The sequence below is a fragment of the Gymnogyps californianus genome, chromosome 1 (genome assembly GCF_018139145.2).
Source record: "Gymnogyps californianus isolate 813 chromosome 1, ASM1813914v2, whole genome shotgun sequence".
Taxonomy (NCBI): domain Eukaryota; kingdom Metazoa; phylum Chordata; class Aves; order Accipitriformes; family Cathartidae; genus Gymnogyps; species Gymnogyps californianus.
Window position 1 is genome coordinate 69,350,800 of NC_059471.1, and position 15,279 is coordinate 69,366,078.

General features: G+C 40.8%; 1 protein-coding gene across 1 annotated transcript; it reads right to left on the minus strand.

Annotated features, from left to right (window-relative positions):
* Positions 1-633: 633 nt before the first annotated feature.
* C1H2orf49 (chromosome 1 C2orf49 homolog) lies at positions 634-14,003 on the minus strand. The gene is made up of 4 exons (XM_050898357.1): positions 13,875-14,003; positions 11,887-12,053; positions 5,205-5,577; positions 634-2,233 (listed from the first exon to the last, which is right to left on the minus strand). The coding sequence occupies exons 1-4, from the start codon at positions 14,001-14,003 to the stop codon at positions 2,177-2,179; spliced, it is 726 nt and encodes a 241-aa protein (XP_050754314.1). The 3' UTR covers positions 634-2,176.
* Between the last annotated feature and the right edge of the window lie 1,276 nt (positions 14,004-15,279).

A 15,279-nucleotide genomic window follows, 5' to 3' on the forward strand; every position in this document is an offset into this window, starting at 1 on the left:
CCTCTTATATCCATACCTCCCAAAGGAGGGCAAGCACCTCACTCACTCTCTCCTCTGGGGTCTGGCAATCCCTCAGCACACTGCAGCTCTGCTCTAGTACTTTGCTGAGAGAAGAATGATCACTATTAGCTAAGGGGGTAGTGGCAGGTAGTAAGAGCAGCATGGCTTGCACCTTGTCCCCCAAGCGCTACAATAGACGGCAAAATGGTCCCAGCTTTAGGGAAAGGTAGGTGAAACATGACAAGGCTGGAAAGCATACTGGCTGAAAACAAGGCTGCTACCATGCAGCATCATGCTATTACTCCAGTACAGTTCTGCATATCACTCCTTAACACATACCAACACACACGTGCTCCTAGCGACTGAACTACAACAAAACATAGCCTAGACTCTAAACCACTGCCAAGAAGCCACCCACAAAACAGAACTCCTACCAGACTGTTACACTAGTGCAAGGACCAGCACTTCACATGATACTAACTGCTGCTAAAACTCCAAAGTAGCTACTGAGCCTTTCACCCTGTAAGCTTTTTCTTATGTTCTAATCACTTCAAGTCCACTGAAACATAACCATATAAAATGAACAAGCTTAATTACACCACAAAAACAAGTCAGCACTACTTTTTTTTGCTTTTAATTGAATTTATTTAAATAGGATAAGGCTACATAAAAGACAACTCTTTACATACAAAATGTACATTACATTAAAGTTTGCTGTACTCAAGTACAAAAACTGCACAAGTGTTTAGTAAAGGGAAACGGCACACAATATTTCAAAACACACATTCTTACCATTTTACAGCATTCAAGAAGTGCCTTTATGTCATAACAGTGAATGGAGAACTTCTGTCAGTAATGAATTAAGCTACAGTTTTTAGTTTCAATGTCAACCAATGTTAAAAATGTAAACAAGCTTTCAGATCACTACTGACAGCTTCTTTTAGTGGGTTAAGTCGATTCAGAAGTTGATTGGTTTTTTGTTTTACTAAGTCTGGGAGCGTTACTATTATTTATCATCCATATCTAAAATGGATCTAAACTGGCTTCACCCTGAGCCACTGAGATTTAATAAAAATGTTTCCATCAACTTAACTGGAGTTCTGCCTTACGAGGCGCTACCAATAGTCCAGATGAAACACCAAGTTTCACAGAAAACCAACATCCATCTTAAATTATCAAAGGAAGGGAAAACAGGATTTTTTGGTTTGGTGGTTTTTTTGGTTGGTTGGTTGGTTGGTTTGGTTGGTTTTTTTAAGAGTGCAGCTACATACGCTAATGCTTTCAAGGTGGTACTTTGTCTTCCTATCCCTGTCCCTCTCCAACTGCTAGTAAGTTGAGAAAGCACTGGCCTGCATTCCACAGGTTTTCCCCATATTTTATAAGCATGATTGTAACCAGGAAAACAAGCAAATTTGCTACATTGGCACACTTTTACACTTATGCATGTATAAAATATGCCTGTGTATTTAAGAGAACATGGCACTGATCCATTCACTACTTCCTCTCAAAGATTCATATCAAACAGTCTAATAACATACTTCCATCTGTGCATTTCTTATTTCATACATCAATAAGAGAAACTTCAATTTGAAGTAATGCTGTTAAAATAGTTCATCTCTTATTACCAACCTAACTTGCCCTGTAAATTCTACACTCCTGCTCTGTGCAACAAAAATGAAAAAATTTTGTCTCAGACTATCTTAGCAGAATGGTCAGTTTTCTCATCTAAATTAATTACCTTTTTAAAGCCAAGAAGGCTCTTGGGATCACTCTGAATCTCAATAGCTATTTTAAGTATTTAACCAGAAGTGGAACAAAACTGAATCTTACTGAAACAAAAAAAACCCCAAAGCCATCTTTATGTGTGAATTGTAGTGACATGCAGGAGATGAACTATAATAATCTTGAAAACTAAAAGTGGGGGGTTTAGTATATTGTAATATTACCACCTTTTAAAGAAGTAATGAACTACCTGGTGTACAAGAGTAGACACTCTTAAGGTGACTGGTGATAATGACTCCAGCTTTACAACAGGGAACTTTTAAACTTGTTAAAACTTCACAGCAATCTCAATCCCTGTAAGGTTTAAAAAGAATTCTACTTAAACTGTTTAAATATGACTTATCTGTTTGAAAATATGGAAGTAACATTTATGTTTCAAGCACCATTAGCTACTTCATGGCCATGTAACATGCTGGATTTTCTTCTTTGCTTCCGTAGGCTTTAGGTCATTCTGGAATACAGAAAAATACATAAGTATTCTTAGATATACTGCGCAAGTAGAAGTTAGTAACTTCTATTCAAATTCTAATAATTGTCATATTCAAATCTACTACTGACTAGTGCTGTACTAAGCTATATGCTACAACAGCTTTCTATTGCCATCTTGTGGAGAAAGCTAAATATCACAGAACTTCTCTAAAGAAGATAAAAATAAAGCCAATGAATTTAACTACCTGCAAATCATATATCTTTCAGTTTTTCTTAATCCTACAATTAGTTATGCAAAAATATCTTTCAATTATGCAGCTTAGAAACAGGTACATATTAGAGTTTCAAAACATACTTCTAAAGTTATTTCAGATTGCCTTCTTAAAATACTTGTTGAAACGGGATTGTATAAGAAAAAAACAAGCGTACAACTAGGAAACCAATTTACTTTTGTCAAACAGTAAAAGCGTTAGAAAAAGAAAAGGAAAAGTTGGTCTTCCTTTGTAATGACCTGTATAAAAAAAGTGAAATAATTGCCAAAGCCTCAGATGAACTCATCTTTCAAGCCCCACTCCAAGAAACCAGAAAAAAATCAAGCAAGCCCAAAGTAAAACAATGGGAGATTGAAGTAGTGAAATAATTACCTTTTACCATCTAAAACAAGAAAAAAATCTAAGAACTTAGAGCTTTAATAGTTCATGCAAGCAAAGACAGGTATATGAGTTTTCAACAACATTCTGCAACACACTGGTTTGGGGAGCACAATCTAGAGATCTCTCTTCTCCTTAAGAGTTTCAGTGTTAATGTATTTACAGCAATCCTGTGGATTGCAACCACTGAAAGGTTTAAGGGAATTAGACCCAAAGATCAGAGGGATAGTTCTGTGCTATTCCGCACGAGAACTTCAGTTTTTCTTGAAAGTCAAAGAACAGTCACTTGCTTGAAAAGGCAATTGTCATTACTGTCATTATACTAAAAATATATCAGGCTTTACACTCTACAGCCATCTGCCAAGTATACTGATTCTTCCTGGCTGCATCACTTATTATTCAATACTGCTTTCTTTAATTTCAGATAGCAAAGTAACATCCATACAAAACACTTGCCTAACTTCAAACGTGTCTGACCAACATTAACCAAGGCATGACTGAACTTACTGGTATTAACTTGAACAAAATAAACTGTGGCTAAGGTAGAAAGTCAAGTGCCAGAGGTCATAGCTTCTGAGTGTCAATTATACAGTGTCACTTAAGAGAGTTCATCATTGTATCTACAAAACATTTAAATTAAATATAAAGAAGCTGTGAGGTGTATACTAATGAAGTTTCAAAAGGTCTGTAGGTTCAGATCTGACCAACTCTGGAAGAGTTCTAAATACTAAAATAAGTTAGTAATACTGGTAGTAGGAAACACACCTCTCCAGCATAAATTTGATTCAGGGCCTCAGCCATGATTCTTGTAAAAGTTGCTAAAGCTGGCTTTCAGAACAGCCACATGTTTAGGTGTTCATGTTTAACAGAAGTCTGATGGAACCCACCAATCCACGCAGCAAGGATACTACCTGCATTCTTTCATGAAAGGATTTTTTTAAAAAAGAGATTAATAGAAAGCATTTCATGAGGCAATACTGAGAAAACAGAAGTTAGGTCTGGTGTCCTGGAAAAATTTTAATCAATGTAATTGCACACTGCATATCTAAAGCTCCCCTGCAGTTCAACTGAAAACAGATATTTCTATTTCTTCCTTTGAAGCCCAGACTTATTCCAGATATTCCCGTATTCCATTGGAAATGTGAAAATTCCTTCATTTGTATCATGAAGGAATACAACACAAATACAAGACTTATCCCTACCTCGCAGCATGTTTTAAAGAGGAGATGGCCCATTGCTCCTTGCTTACTGACAAGCCCTTAAAGACTAATCACACCTTTGTCAGAAATAACCACTGTTCTATCTTTCTCCCCAACTGGCAGCTACATTCAGCACCATTACCTACACTTTCGAAGATACGCCCTGCTGAATTCATATATTCTGCCTTAGCTCTTCTCTCATCAGTTCATCAGCCTCATTCTGCCCCCATCTGTAGTGTAGTTCTCTTCTCTACAGAAAATTTGTTTGCAGCTGAATCTAACTTGCAGAAAGAAGGTAACTATTTACCTTTATGGTTAACAGCTCAGTCATCAGTCTTCTACTTGAGAACAGCACCCTTCTGTTCAAGATCTCAGCATGTCTTTCTCATTGTCTTATAGAAGCCCAGGTACCTGATTAAGATCACCATGGCTCCAAATAAGCACTCAACCTTTAGCCTCTCACTTCAGCTAGTATGGTTTGTTGTTATGGCTTCTCATTCAGACCACAATCTAGGCAGCTCTCCAGATTTTCACATCCAGTTCCTTCCTCTAGCTTGCCAATTCCGATGTGAGATTTAAAACAGATGGCGTTCTCCCTCTAAGGATATATTCTACAGCTCTCAGCATCTCACTTCAGTTCCTGTAACATCTCTTCCTTCACTTTGACAAATGAAAGCTTGTCCTACTCAACCATTCAAGTGTGATTGTTACAAATGTTATCATTCCATTTTTTTCTTCCCTACTACAGAAAACAGACCACTTGTCCTCCCTTTAAGGCTGTTCATGTTGTTTTATCGTACCTGTTTTCTCTCTCAGACCTACCAGTAGGATTATTTTGTCTGTGTTTTATTTGACTGCTACCAGCACCACCTTAAGTACTACCTACTTACTCATTTTAAGATTACATGCATGTTTTCTACAAAGCTGCCTCTCTCACACAGAAGTTTCCCATGGACAAGTACAAAGTACTTAATTTCTTCCCTTCTAATCTTTCCCAAACCAGCTACTCTTTTGCCTGTTTCTAAATAAACTCTACTATTACTCCAAAATAAAATAATCCTGAAAACTCTTACAAGGGTCTACCTTTGGCTCCTGCAAGTTTCAATTAAAAAAAGCTGCAAAACAAGATACTGAACGTACATACCGGCAAATCAGATTCTTCTTTTGGAACAGCTCTCTTTAACTTCACAACAGTAGTTCCTGCTACTGGAGATAAAGGGTACACCTTCAGACTAGCCAACACACTGCTGTTAGTCTTTGAAATACTGTTCTGCTTAGCCTCATTATTCCTCATTCCCAGCTTAGCGTCCTCTGATAAACTGGAAGCTGAAATGTATGTTGAGGCATTTGAAGGAACTGATAATCTTCTAACAGTGTTGGTGGTGCTTCCAGCTGGAGGAGGTTTTAGGCGATCAGCAGCTCCGTTCTCTGTCTTCTTCACCTTTATGCTTGTACTTGTTGAATTGCCATCAAATACAATTAATGGCCGTTTCCTTAAACCTTCCACCATCGTAACACTGAAAATACAAATTGTAAAATTCTCAGAAACACAAGCTAGACGATCCAAAAATAGCATATCCAAGACATGAGTAGTGAAAATGAATTTTATCTTGCCTACAGTAAAAATATATCCCAAAATACTAACCTTACACTCTTAGCTGCTCCAAACTTAGGCAATAGAAATTGCTTCCAAAATATAAAGGGGGGGAGGATGGCAGGGGGTTGTGTGAGGAACAGTATTCCTCAGCAAAGAGGGTTGTGTGAGGAACTTTCTAGGCAGACAATTACAGTTGCACGACCAAAGACTGGACGCTTATACCACTGTAGCTATTCCAGAGTAACTAAAGAGATAATAGCTGTTAAGTATTTCAGAAGGTGAATATTTGAGAAAGTGTGTGCCACCTTACCTACAAGAACAGCATCTAATATTCTGATGCTTCTAAATCACCCTGTTTCCACTCTTATTCAAAATCATAATGTTAAGATAGCCTAAAGACTGTTAGACAAGGAATAATAACAGTAAGTGAAAAAGCATACCTGTTTTTGAAATAAGCTGTCTTTGAACAGGAACCCTAAGCTGATTTAATGACTTTTTTTTTTTAATAGTTTGTGCCTTTAAGCCTATGTGTAGTCAGAGCTGGCCAATTTAGTAACAACTGATTCATGAAAAAGGAATACTATCAAGCTAATATCAAAACAGTAGTATCAGAAAACATCCTGACTGCCAACAAAAAAGCACGAAGTTACCATAGCTCACTCTACATGAACTTAGTTTTAAAAAAGCATTGCTCAAGAATGACAAAGAGAAAGTCTTTGGAAAGCACAGATTTAACAAATAAAAAACCCAAACCACCATTAAGTTATATAATATTCCTGTTTAGAAATTTCAGTTTTCAGTACACACTGTTTAATCATCTCGTATTAAACAGAGGAATAAAAGTTGAACTATAGTGTTTTCAGCAATAAAATATATTAAGTTGTAATTACTCAATTTGACAATATTGATGTTAGGTATAGACTTCAAAATAAGCCACAAGCAGAGACTCGATTCGTTTGACTTGGAACAACACTAGATTAGTAGCTGCTGATAAACCTCACATATTAAGAAACTAAACATCGCTTGCACAATTTCTGTCAAGACCAGGGGTTTCTTTAAAAAAAAAAAAAAAAAAAAAAGGAAAGGAGTCACAATTTAAGAGCTCACAGAGCAAGGGAAAGTCCAGCTCTTATACAGATCTGCTTCTACATTACTATCTGTTCACAACAACATATATCACATAATCCTCCTCTTTTTCTATTCATCGGGTTCCCAGAACTGATAGAGACAAAGAGAGACCTTCAATTCATTTGGGACTTGTTTGTCAAGAGATCAGACACAACTCTTTGGCTTATATCTACAGTAGATGCAGTTTCTAGAAGAGCTTCTACAAAATGAGATTAGCTTCCAAGACCAGGAGTCTTCATCCAGGCACGTTGTTTCAGTTAAATACTACTGAAACAACAGTAGTATTTAAAACATCCATTAAATTAAGGAGTAGAGTTTCACTTGAAAAGCCTAAAAAGCTGACACACACTTCAAAAATAAAACATGATACTTTTTGCTCACTTTGGCTTTGTCCAAGAATTTATTCAACACTCCGGACAAGGAACACATTCCCCAGCAGCCTCTTTGGAAAGCTAGTTTAAAAGCTATGTGAAATAAAAGATTTTATACCTTTTTTCAGCCGCCTTCCTTAATATGTCTGCTTTTCCTATGGAGCGTTGTTTTTTTTTTTAAATTCAGCTTGGTGAAGACTGGCAAGTCAAGAACTAACTGCAATTCTAGGAGGATTGTTATCTGTTCTAAACTGAATTCTAGAATTGTAGCACTTGTACAAATGACCACATGCTACAATACCGCTAACATTCCCAGAGAAACACTTGGGGAAACTTCCAAAAGAAATTTGGATGCTGTACCATCAAGAACAATCACATCTAATTTTTAGATACACGGCTCATAGAAGAACATAGAACCTTGGGTGTGACATTCACTTTCTTTATATAAAGTACGGGCAGCTTAAAAGCTTCAGACTAGGACTCATGTTAGCCAGCACTCTTCTGAGTGAGGACACTGACACTAGCTAACAGCTGAAAAAGGACCATTTTGGGATCGTGTCCCCCTCCTGCACGACACTCTCTGTGAAACCTAGATTTCAATGCACATCTCCTACGTTCTAGAGAAATGTTCTAACCATGCTTTGGGCCGGGCTGGATGAAGGTCATGCTCTAATCCTGCTGTTTACTTTATAGCGCATGGTAAAGAATACAAGATTTACTAGAGGAAGCAAAAGCTTCTCTAGATGAGAAATCTGGGTTTCCACTGTTTCACATGATTACTCATGTAGTCAGGACGGCCTCTGAGCAACTCCCAGTTACGAGGACAATTTAATGAAAAATGCTCCTATTCTTGTCTAGCTTAGCCTGGTACTTAAGGCAGCACCCTAAAACCAGAGAGAAGTGTAGGTTTTAGCTCCCACCCCCTGATTATCCTAAATACTCACCTGTTACCAAAATGGGCAGGTGATCACCTCTTCTGCTAATGTCTGAAACTGGTCAGAAGTACCATGTTTTACACTGAACTCAATTATTATCAGTGCATTAGCAGTTCTCAGAGGATGCCGAAGCGGCCTCTCAGGTGACTAAGGAGAAATTATGAGCTCTACCAAGGCCACAGTTCTGAGCATGCACAGCCACAGTGCTCCTGGAGAGAGATCGTGAGAGTCTTCAGACTTGATGGCACTTCAGAAACTACATACACATTTTGAGATTCATACCATCCTCCTTCTTCCAGCAAGCAAGATGATCTTATAGATCTACAAAATTAACTGTCCCTGAACACTAATACTTTCTGAAATGTCTGAAGCTGGATAGACCGCATTTATTTTTATTTGGTTTGATTGTCTGCAAGCTCAATATTCAGTAATAAGACGTATAAACCATCACCTGTGACCTCAGATATTTGATTGTATTATTGAGGTATAATACATTACTGCAGCTCAGCTGATATACAGCAAGTCTTTTAGGACATGCTATCAATCATCAGCAGTAAAACCAAACACGATATTCAACAGTGACTTTTAAATTTCAATATGTTTTTACCTCCTATCTGTAACTACTAGAGGCATGCAAACACACACAGAGCTGTGCTGATCAAGTCTCCAAGCCTCATATTAATTCCAGTGCACGTTGTAAAGCTGTGCTTTCCACAGAGGAACTCATTAGAAAGCTCCTGTTGTTCATACAATCAATCAGTTTATCTGACTTCTAAACCAAACTAGCAGCATGCTTAGTTCCCATCTCTGACTTGCACATAACTTACAGCCTCACAATACCTAGGAGTTTTGTTTTGTTTTTAAAAACAAGAATGCTAAATTCTGCTTCCTCCTCTGCACAATGGCATCGTGCCAGTTCTGCTTAAGTGTTGCACACAACTATGAGGAAAAGTGTAATATTTTAACATCCAAAAAGATGACTGAATTTCCTTGATTCTTTCCATCAATATATTAAAACTGAGTTTTCTCTGTGCAACTTTTACTTACTGAAAGTCTATTCCTCCCATTTCTCTGGGGTTAGTAATACTAGCAGTAAAAGATTAACTTTTCTAGACAGTATTTTGCCAGCATATTTGTTAAGTATGAAACGTAATACAAGCTGTGCTAGTTTTGGCTGGGATAGAGTTAATTTTCTTCACAGTAGCTAGTACAGGGCTGTATTTTGGATTTGTGCTGGAAACAGTGTTGATAATACAGAGATTTTTTAGCTACTGCTGAGCAGCGCTTACACAGAGTCAAGGCCTCTTCTGCTTCTCACACCACAGCAGCTGGGAGGCTGGGACACAGCTGGGACAGCTGACCCCAACTCACCAAAGGGATATTCCATACCATATGACGTCACGCCCAGCATATAAAGCTAGGGGAAGAAGAAGGAAGGGGAGGAAGCTCAGAGTGATGGCATTGGTCTTCCCAAGTCACCATTACGCATGATGGAGCCCTGCTTTCCTGGAGATGGCTGAACACCTGCCTGCCACTGGGAAGTGGTGAATGAATTCCTTGTTTTGCTTTGCTTGTGCATGTGGCTTTTGCTTTACCTGTTAAACTGTCTTTATCTCAACCCATGAGTCTTCTCACTTTCACTCTTCTGATTCTCTCCCCCATCCCACCAGGGCGGAGTAAGTGAGCAGCTGTGTGGTGCTTAGTTGCCGGCTGGTGTTAAACCATGACACAAGCAAAAACAGTAACTGCTGGAAAATCTTAAAACTGTCTAACAATAGAGCAAAAGACTAAGCCTAGTATGCTAGATGTTAAGTGCTAAAAGCAACTGGTAAAGAAAAGCAGACTGTTAAATTAAACATATCTCCTTTTACTTACTATTTTTCCAGCAAATACTACATAGGTTTAACCATTACTGAATTTTAGTGTACCAAAATAAGAGCCCCTAAACTTATTCTACATATAAACTCTGAATGAAGCCATTCTCCCATCTAAAAATTAACATTGCCTCATTCTCTCAAAAACACCCAGCCTGCTATCTTTATTTCTTTGATAAAAAATTCTTTTGCACCTATTTCAGCACACCAACAGTTTCTTATTATTCAAACACTAACCTCATGCTTTCATTCTCAAGTTGCAAGTTGTAAACAAACTGAGGTACTGTAACCTTTCATGCACATGGAAAAAAAAAAAAAGTTGACATAACAAGACAACTCGGTGTCCTAGCCACCACTAAAATTTTAAAAAATTAACAAAAAAAAAAAAGAATAAATCACTTGACAGAATTTGTTTAGCTCTTCCCAGTTAGAAACCTCAGTAAAGCTAAAACAGACTCATGAAATCAACAAGCTGTAATACTGCAAAACTATAATGAGAATTTCCATCCACCTTTCCTTAAGATTTACTGCTGAAGCTAAATCAGAACGCCACCCATGCACATCACATGTCAAAGTCAAAGTCTTGGGCAGGGGGAAGGTCAGGAGGAGAAGAGATTCACTAAAATAAACTTTTGAGGAAGATTTTGCTTTCTGATCAAATACAAACAGAAAGATTTTAAAAACAAGGCAGAATGTATCTTTCACAAAGCAGATGTTAGTTTTGAATTGGACACACAAAACTGCTGCAGCATACACCCCTGACTCTAGAGTAGACCACCCCTGTCCAGGGAGCAAGCATAATCAAACATGCTTTTGATACTTTTCTTAAACACTGTAAATATGATTATTATTGAGCAATTATACAGTGAAACAAAAAATAATTAATTTTTCTTCATTATAAAGTACGTTGAAATGTACCAATAAGCCGGTATCAATACAGGCTGGGGGATGAAGGATCAGTACCAACCCCGGGTATCAATACAGGCTGGAGGATGAAGGGATTAAGAGCTGCCCTGTGGAGAAGGACTTGGGGATACTGGTGGATGAAAAGCTGGACATGAGCCAACAACGTGCACTCACAGCCCAGAAAGCCAACCGTATCCTAGGCTGCATCAAAAGAAGCACGGTCAGCAGGTCGAGGGAGGCGATTCTGCCCCTCTGCTCCGCTCTGGTGAGACTCCACCTGCAGTACTGCATCCAGCTCTGGAGCCCCCAGCACAGCAAAGACACGGACCTGTTGGAGCAGGTCCAGAGAAGGGCCACAAAAATGATCAGAGGGATGGAACACCTCTCCTATGAGGACAGGCTAAGAGAGTGTGGGTTGTTCAGCCTGCAGAAGAGAAGGCTCCGGGGAGACCTTATTGCAGCCTTTCAATAAAAGGGGCTTGTAAGATGGGGACAGACTTTTTAGTAGGGCCTGTTGTGACAGGACAAGGGGTAATGGTTTTAAACTAAAAGAGAGAAGAAATTTTTTACAATGAGGGTGGTGAAACACTGGAACAGGTTGCCTGGAGAGGTTGTGGATGCCCCATCCCTGGAAACATTCAAGGTCAGGCTGGACAGGGCTCTGAGCAACCTGATCTAGTTGAAGATGTCCCTGCTCATTGCAGGGGGGGTTGGACTAGATGACCTTTAAAGGTCCCTTCCAACCCAAACCATTCTATGATTCTACGAAAAGAAGCACTGTAAGCTAGATACCGTTAATAATATTTGGATGACAAAAAAATATTATCTTCCCCTTTCTCCTATTGTTGCAGTAGTAGAATCTAACACTTCTGACACAGCAGACCTAACATGGCATTCTCTGTAAACTGTAACAATGTCCAAAAGCTGTACAAGTTTCATTAATCAGGCAAACAAAGATTAAATTAAATGCATTGTCCTAAATTCCCCAAGTCTAGCCCAATAAAAGCTAAATTACCTTTTATTCTCACTTTTCAACTCATTTTGCTGTCTTTTCTTTTCCATCATTTTCCCCCATCTACTTTTTGGTAAGTCACGCTGAGGCAGGGGAATGGCATGTTGAATATAAAGATCAGTGAGACCATCTTTGTCCATCTTTACATCGTTTTTGACTCGTATATTTTTCTGTAGGGAACAGAAAAAAAGTTGTTATTATTATGACAAATTCAAAGCACAAGCATCTTAGTGGCACAATTTCTTTTCCCAAAAGCCACTTCAAGGTAGTGTATTGGGGATAGATGCCAGGGTTTCAGAAGTGAGGGGGCTGCAGGGGTGACCGGTGTGGAGAGGCCATGAACTGCCCCGTGCCAATGACAGCCTGGTCTCCTGCCTTCCTACTGTCAACTTCCCTTGTTTTCTGTGTGGATTACACTTGGTCCCTCTCTTCAGTGAGGCAATGGGAAATGTGGGACGTTTGGGTCAGTGCATAGTGGCTTCTTTTTCCACTACCTGCAAGCGCATCTCTTCACACATCCCCTCACATGCCCCTTCCTGTGCGTCCTTTTGTGTCTCCTGCCCCTGGTGGCTGCCGCTCTTTGTTAAGTGCATTTGAGCACAGGTGCCATGAGCTCCTTTGTTTGAAATTTTGGTGTGTGATGGGATGTTTTCATCAGTGTCAGAGACAGCTGGACCCAGCTGTGACCAGTACTGGGCAGTTCATCACCTTTGCCCACACAGGTCAACCCTGCAGCTCCTCCCTATCCAAAATCCTGCAATTCTTCCCAATAGAAATAGTAGCAAAAAAAAAGGAAAAAGTTATGATAGACATATTGTTGATGACTGATGTTTTCATGCACTCTTAAACACACTTCCCTGAATCCAACTACAATACCAGAGCTCTTCTTCACACTTCTAAAAAACAGGTAACTAGAACATAACGCAGTTCAAATTTACAGATGTAGAGTCGTGCTTCCTTCCCCAGTTCCCAAAGAATAAGTTGCAAAGGGAGATTTCTAGTAACTGTCAGTTATAACAGAACACCAGTTTTCTTTCTAATCACATATAGGGTTGTGAAAACAAAATTTCTTGGCACCTCCTGCCAAATTTATTAAAAGAGAAAAACCCCCACTAATTTCCTACAAACTAGAGGTCGCTGAAATCAGGTCAAGTCTCTGACACTACTGGTTTTGGCAACACTTCATGACTTCTGATGCGGGCCTAAAACCCGTACGTTTTTGTCCACATAAACTACATGGACAAGAGCATACAAAAATTCAGCGAGCTCATACAAAAACCTAAAACTTTGATTACTGTTGTTTCATACACCTAAAATTTTCAAGCAAGGCAGTAACAAGTATTCCAAATCACATCAACTGAACCTTCATACTGTCCAAAGCCGTTTATAACTCACTTTCAAACTCAGATTTTTTCAATTATGCATACTTAAGCATTAGCTTGACTATTTAGGACGCATATACCTTAATTCACTGGGTATGAACGTGGCAGCTTTAACAGAGTAAAGATCATCTTTCCACACATAATTTTACTGCATGCAAACACTGTCTCACAGCCATGCTGATTTGGGTAAATTATTCTTTAGCAGCTCCAGTGTTCAAACACAGCTCCTTTGCAAACACAGAGACACCTCTCACACTACGGGCCTCCTCTAAACAAGTACCGAGCCTACAGAGTATCGACTTGGGTTTTGTTTTTTTCCTGAACGCATCTTGCGCACCCGTTAAGGGCGGTACAATGACTGGAAACCGCAGGAGGACTGGGAGAAAGCCTCCCGTGTAGGTGATGGGGGGGTTAGGAGTTTCCCTGCGGAGTAAAGCGCAGAAACAAACCGGGCAGCTCTAACGCGGAGGGGGGACACGACAACAAGCAGTGCCGCAGGCCCGGGAGGCCTCCCTTCCCGCCGGGCCGGGGAGGTGCCGCACCCCCCCACCCCGCCTCAGGGGCCGCCGCGACGGGGCCGGCTCGCTCCCCAGCGGCACCCGGACGCACCTGCTCCAGGGTGAGCAGCAGGAACTCCTCCGAGAGCAGCTCCGGGTGCAGCAGCAGCTCCAACGCCGGGCGCCCGGACCCCCGCTCCTCCTTGCCGCCGCACACCCGGCCCCTTCCCTGCGCCGCCATCTTCCTCCCCCGGTGACCCCTTTCCGGCTTCCCACAATGCCGCACGGGGCGGGGGATCGCGCGGGAAGTGACGCAAAGGGCGTGATGTCAGGGCGGCGTGGGCCGGGCCGAGCCCGGCCGGGGGGCGCTTTCTTGGTTTGGCCGTCGGTAAATGCCGGTCACGGAGCCGCCGTCAGGCCGGTCCCGGCGGTGGCTCCCTGCGCGGGAGGGCCGGGACGCCGGCGGCCGGAGCGGAGCTGAACTGAAGGGAGGAGCCGTGGGCGGTCAGACACGGAGGGGCTGGGAACGGGTTTCCGGAGTAGCCGCGCTGCGCCGAAGACTGCTTTCGCGTCACGTTGTGGAGCGGGAGGCAGTCTGTGACGTGCGCAGCCTGGCTCGGGGACAGCGAAAGCTGGGGGTGCGCCCTCCCGGGTGGGCTTGGCTGGTCTGGGCAGCTCAGCCGGCAGGCTCGGCAGGCGGGTCGGAGGGAGTCTTACGTTGCAGATGAGGTGAAGTCATCCCCCAGCTGATACTGTTGAATAGGGAAAACAAATCTATTTTATTTTAATTCTGTCAGCATACAAAAGTACGGAACGTTCATGCTGCTACATGCAGGGGCTTTGCTACTGAAGTGAGCAGGATCTAAATCTTGCCCGTAAAAGTGATACCTGCCAATTAACACTTCTTGATCTGCAATAACAGAAGTTGCTTTGTAATTCCAAAGTAAAGTAGGTGCCTGCCCATTAGAGTTAGTAATCTGCTTACCTGTTTAAAAGCAGGATAGGGAATTACACATGATTACGTTAGTAAATGAACCATGTTGTCGTTACAACATAAAATTGCAATGTAATTTGAAGTACTTGATGCATTGTACAGAATGAAGAGGCATAGGCAACGAGTAACATAACAAAAATACATGCACGTGGAACAAGTCGCATATATATGACTATGTATGTAACATTATTGCTATATATATGCAGTGCTTCTAAGAATATGAATTCAGATTTTGAATATTTATTAAGTGTACAAGCAAGCAATGTAATAACATTTATTGGTATGATTTCATACGGTGTCCCCAAAACTGCCTTGTGGCAGTTTCTGCAGTTTGTTTCCTTGCGCTCTCCCTCTTTCCCTCCTCCCAAACCATCCACGACTACTGTTACTTCTTGATCTTTCTTGGAAGAGCTGCTTTTTCCATCCATGTTTATCCTTTGTACGTCAGGGCTGGACCCGGTCTGTAACTACTATCGCTAACGTAACTGCAGCATTTGGAAATAATAAAACGGATCTCTCCGGA